The sequence below is a fragment of the Balearica regulorum genome, chromosome 3 (genome assembly GCF_011004875.1).
Source record: "Balearica regulorum gibbericeps isolate bBalReg1 chromosome 3, bBalReg1.pri, whole genome shotgun sequence".
Classification (NCBI taxonomy): Eukaryota; Metazoa; Chordata; class Aves; order Gruiformes; family Gruidae; genus Balearica; species Balearica regulorum.
The window spans coordinates 61,236,817-61,242,816 of NC_046186.1; the positions used below are offsets into that span (position 1 = coordinate 61,236,817).

The 6,000-nt window shown below is 40.0% G+C and overlaps 1 protein-coding gene across 2 annotated transcripts in view; it reads left to right on the forward strand.

Moving 5' to 3' along the window:
* The window catches only part of TMEM200A (transmembrane protein 200A), a 58,431-nt gene extending 52,911 nt beyond the window's left edge, over positions 1-5,520 (forward strand). For both annotated transcript variants that reach the window (XM_075748070.1, XM_075748069.1), the window contains one exon: positions 2,366-5,520. In XM_075748070.1, coding sequence (XP_075604185.1) covers positions 2,382-3,857 — 1,476 coding nt within the window. In that variant the 5' untranslated portion in view covers positions 2,366-2,381 and the 3' untranslated portion in view covers positions 3,858-5,520. The remainder of the gene's footprint in view (positions 1-2,365) is intronic.
* Positions 5,521-6,000: the final 480 nt, after the last annotated feature.

The following is a 6,000-nucleotide window of genomic DNA, read 5'->3' on the forward strand; positions in this document are numbered from 1 at the left end:
TTTTTAAAAACGGAAATATTTTAAGAGATCCAATGAAAATTGCTGCCTGTAAATTGCAGTCACCAGTTTGCTTTGCCACTGCTTTTCAGCCTCTCACATTATTCACCCAATCCAACTTTAGTTTTGTCTGCGTGTTAAACCATCCCCAGCTTTGGCACGGAGCCTTTTCCCTGCAACAATCAGTCAGCCTTTATCTCTGAGCCTAGTAAGACCACCAAAGAGAACATAATTTTTTCATACCTGGCTTATAATATCTTAATTTTACTCTGTAATATTCTCTAGTATTCATTCTAATATTTGTTAATTAAGCTCAGAAACTATTTTTGAGTCTGGTTATAGGATACCTTGTTGTGGTGGGTTGACCCTGGCTGAGGGCCAGGTGCCCACCAGAGCCACTCTATCACTCCCCTCGTTCATTAGACAAGGGAGAAAAGGTACAATGAAAAAAAAACTTACGGGTCGAGATAAGGACAGGGAGAGATCATTCTCTAATTATCATCACGAGCAAAACAGACCAAACTTCGAGAGGGAATTCATCTTATTTATTACTAAGCAAAACAGAGTAGAGGAATGAGAAATAAAACCAAATCTTAAAAACACCTCCCCCCACCCCTCCCATCTTCCCGGGCTCAACTTCACTCCCGGCTTCAACCTTCTCCCCCCTCAGTGGCACAGGGGGACGGGGAATGGGGGTTACGGTCAGTTCATCACGCGGTGTTTCTGCTGCTTCTTCATCCTCAGGGGGAGGACTCCTCTCATCGTTCCCCCGCTCCAGCGTGGGGGAGTCGCACGGGAGACAGTCCTTCACGACATTCTCCAACGTGAGTCTCCTCCACGGGGTGCGGACCTTCAGGAGCAAACTGCTCCAGCGTGAGTCCCCCATGGGGTCACAAGTCCTGTCAGCAAACCTGCTCTGGCGTGGGCTACTCTCTCCACAGGTCCACAGGTCCTGCCAGGAGCTTGCTCCAGCATGGGCTTCCCACGGGGCCACAGCCTCCTTCAGGTGTCTCCACCTGCTCCGGCGTGGGGTCCTCCACGGGCTGCAGGTGGAATCTCTACACCCCCTCATCCTCCCTCCATGGGCTGCAGGGGGACAGCCTGCTTCACCATGGTCTTCACCACGGGCTGCAGGGGAATCTTGCTCCGGCGCCTGGAGCACCTCCTCCCCCTCCTTCTGCACTGACCTTGGTGTCTGCAGATGTTCTTACATCTTCTCACTCCTCTCTCCAGCTGCAAAAGCTCTCCCTAACTGTTTTTTTCTCCTTCTTAAATATGTTATCACAGAGGCGCTGATTGGCTTGGCCTTGGCCAGCGGTGGGTCCATCTTGGAGCCGGCTGGCATTGGCTCTGTCAGACACAGGGGAAGCTTCTAGCAGCTTCTCACAGAAGCCACCCCTGTAGCCCCCCCCCACTACCAAAACCTTGCCACGCAAAACCAACACACTTGTAAAATAAAATACAATTATCCTGAACTGCATTGATTCATTTCTTACTTGTTAGAAAAATATCAAACATGGCTTTCTCTTTTTAAATCCATGCTGGTTAATGTTTCTCATGTAATAGACAACCAGGTATGAAATTAAGTCTAAAATGAAATAATTTCCTCATAAAAAGCTTTGAATTGATGAACTTGAAATTTATGAAGATTTCTTATCTGGTAAACTAAACTGAGCTACTTGATTTGTAGTCCATGAGGAACCAAGAAGGGGAGAAAAAAAAGATCTGGATGTGCATGAAGGAGGATTAGCTTTATTAGGAAAGGCAAAAATGATTCTGTAGTTGAGACACAGGTGATCTGAATGGGCTTAATAAAAGCTTCTTTAAATGGTAGAAAAAAAATGTATTAATATATGCTAAAATCTATAGGGAAAGATCTCTTAAAGGGAATATGTAGAATGATCTGTATTCATAGTCATTGTGTGTCATAGAAGTTTTTAAAAGAACTAGCTAAAGTGCTAAAATGACCTAAAATGCATACAAGGTAATAATATCTTGCTGACTTTGATGCAAACCAGTCCAGAGATAAATCGTCTATTAAGACTTCTGAATATTTTCATCTTTAATTCTGATATATCACTACTAAAAGCACTAGCTTTCTGCTACTGTCTGTATCACTGATGGAAAATTTATTACCTATATTTACGGTGATAAAAGACTTCAGGAATTTTTTTTAAGATGCCATGTGAATCTTGAAACTGCTATTATGTCATAACTGGATTAAGATACAGTAGCTTTTTTGAAGTCATGAATATTTTGATTATCAAGAAATATCTACAGATTAACAAAGTACTATTTATATTTGCAGACACAACCTTTGCTTGCCTCAATATTTCTCCTTTTTTTCTTTTTTTTTTTTTCCCCCCAGGGTACAATATAGAACTATGATAGCAACTGGAGGAGTCATAACAGGACTGGCTGCCTTAAAAAGGCAAGACTCTGCCAGATCTCAGCAGCATGTAAATCTTGCCGCAGCACCAGCTTCTGAGGAGAAGAAGCCAGTTAGACGCCGGCCCAGGGCAGATGTAGTAATTGTCAGGGGCAAAATCCGTCTCTATTCTCCATCGGGATTCTTCCTTGTTTTGGGAGTGCTTATTGCATTCCTGGGAATCGCAATGGCCATCCTTGGATACTGGCCCCAAAAGGAACAGCTTTTAGGATCTGAAGATCATCTATCTGTAAATGAAACCCAGGTCCTGAGAAGCCAAGGAAGCATTTTACTTCGTTTCTTTGAACAGCACGTGCACTCTGATAAGATGAAAATGCTGGGCCCTTTTACTATGGGCATTGGAATCTTCATTTTTATTTGTGCAAATGCCATTCTGCATGAAAACCGTGACAAGGAAACAAAAATCATACACATGAGAGACATATACTCCACTGTAATAGACATCCACACCCTGAGAATCAAGGAACAAAAGCAGCTGAGCAGTGCTTTCACTGGCTTGTTGGGGGAAGGAGAACTCAGGCACAGTGGGAGCTCGTGTGCGTCACGGCTGGCTGCGAACACAGTTGCGTCTTTCTCTGGCTTCAAGAGCAGTTTTAGAATGGATAGTTCTGCTGAAGAAGAGGAGATTACCCTAAACGAAGATAGGACTGCCGGTAGCCTCCTGCCACCTCTGCTGACTGAGCAGTCTGGTTCAGTCTTTGGACTTTACCCTCACTCCAGCAAGGCTTCAGATGACAAAAACACTAGCTCTATAAAGTGTGAAACAAAATCCATTGTATCATCTTCCATTAGTGCTTTCACACTGCCAGTAATTAAACTGAATAACTGTGTTATTGATGAGCCCAGTATAGACAACATAACCGAGGACTCGGAGATCACTAGGAGTCGGTCTAGAAATCTGTCGATGGATTCTCTGCCCATTCCACTAACTGATACCAATGAATCCTACAGACCGGCCGCTACCATGCTGCCACGACACAATTCCCTTGTGGACACCCCATCTGATCAGTTCAAGTCTTCTATGACTCTCGGACCAAGCACGGGAAAGCTTTTATCCCCTGGCGCTGCCAGAAAACAGTTTGGGTCCAACACATCTTTGCATCTTCTGTCTTCACACTCGAAGTCCCTGGACTTGGACAGAGGTCCGTCTACGCTCACTGTCCAAGCTGAACAGAGGAAACACCCCAGCTGGCCCAGACTGGATCGGAGCAACAGTAAAGGATATATGAAACTCGAAAACAAAGAGGATCCGATGGATAGGTTACTTGTGCCACAAGCAGCAGTCAAGAAAGACTTTACTAATAAGGAGAAGCTTCTTATGATATCAAGATCTCATAATAATTTGAGTTTTGAACATGATGAGTTTTTGAGTAACAACCTAAAGCGGGGAACTTCTGAAACAAGATTTTAATATTTAAATTGCAGTTTACAAGATGTCATACAGTATTTTTTAAAAAAACATTTTGACAAGCATTTCCTTTTCAGTGAGACTAGTACAAGCCTGTTTTTAACCAAATGCTTAATAGCCCATTAAAATTGGCATCTGTGAACAGAGATCTTCACCTTTGTAATGCCAAGAGTTTTTTGTCTTAGTAACATACAGCTGCAATACTGTACATTGTCATTGCTCAGAGAGTTTTGGTACGACTGATTCCAATTTTTCCCAAGTCATTCTTTCTTTTGTTCTATATAAGCATGTTACTTTTTATCAATTTGACTCCAGAAGCCTGCATTAGGAAAAAAGCTGCATTTACCTATAAGTTCTGTTTATTTAATGACTGCAAGAGTCTAAAAACAGTGCTTGCAGTCTAGAATGGGAAGTGAGCAGGAGCACATACTGGAATTGTCAAATCCAGGCCTTTATCCTAGGTGTTGTCTTTCACATACGATACATCTCGGTAACTACAATCTTGCCATTGTCATTGTGAGAAACTTGTTTACATATTGGGGTGGGTGGATAGAAAAGAGTGGGTATTATTAAAAACATTTTTGTGAATTCATTGTAATTGGTCAAGTTGAATACCAGTGTTGTGAATATTAACTATGCTTTGTACAATAATCTTTCTACATCCATTGTAATTTAATCCTGTAATTCTGGGAAAACTTATATGAAGTAAGCAATCAGAAAATTCGTCTGGGATTAGTTCTCTAAATCACTTTGATTGGCAGCAGGTTTAAAATAAAAATATACAGATTCAATTAAAATCATAGGAACATGATGAATGCCAACAGGATTTTAGAAACCCGATGTATAATAAGATGATACTGTGACATGAATCTGAAGAAAATCATGGAAAATGAATATATTGCCTCTCATTACAATAGCAAGAAGCTAAATAACTACATCTCTATGTTCAAAATACTGATACAAAGCATACAATTCTGTATATATACTAACATAGTGTGAAAGCCCCTTGCCTAAATTTTGATTCACATATTTCACATAATTATTGGCATGATGGTTCACTAGAGGCTTAGCTGTGGTAATTTGCATGACAAGATTTTGCAAAAGGAATTGACATTTAAAACAATGTTTTTCTCAGCAAAGCAAGCTTCACAGTTGACAGTTGTAGGCTATTGCTAAAGAAAACAAGAATTTGAATGTGCATACCGGAAAGTTTTCATGTATTTCATTAAGGTATTTAGGCCATGACAGCCAAACTAGAGAGTATCACTTCAAGCTGCAAGGCTCACCTAACAGGATGTTGGTCTTAATTGGTCGTTCTTGATATAGTCGCTTAACCTAAATACTCAGGAATTATTGTTAATGGCTTTTCCCAATAAGAACCAAACCTGTTAAAATGTCATTGTTCTTCAATTACTTTGATTATGAAAGATCAAAGATAAAAATACCCTCTCTCTTTTTTTAATATTCAGCTCCATATTTCAACTGCGCGATGTTTATGTATCAGGAGCATTGCTCAGTGAATTGAGGCATAGTGTTAACTGTTAGAACCTCAAGCCTATATATTGTAACAGAGTTGGCTAAATATTTTGCTATGAAGCTTTTAATAACTTTCTGGTTTGTGTTCTTAAGACATTTGCTATTTTTTGAAATAAAACGTCTATCTACATATATCTGCTGTAAGACCTGTTTTTCCTCTATGATCTCAAATCTTCCATATCAAAGTATAATTAGGTATCACAACATTGTATGTAACATTGAGCTTAATATATTAGACTGCTACTCGATATTTGGCTATGACTAATTGATTTCAATGACATCCCTACACACGTAAAGGCTGAGTATTTTTTTCATGTAATGTGAAATGTATTTGATGTGGTTTTGATAGAAGGAAGTTTTATATAAAAAGAACATTTTGTTCTTTCAGTTTGATGGTAAGTATCCTTATAAAAATGGAAAACACTGTTAAAGACATGAATGATGTAAGTTTTTATTTCCTTAATAGCTACATTAAATCATAGCTTAAAAGACTGTTTATTTTATTGGGTACCATCATATGTGGGAACAGTGATGCTTTTGTAAGTACAGCAGGACACGAGCTTTGAATTTTAACATAGTAACCTGCTACTGAAAAATGTACTCATTTTGG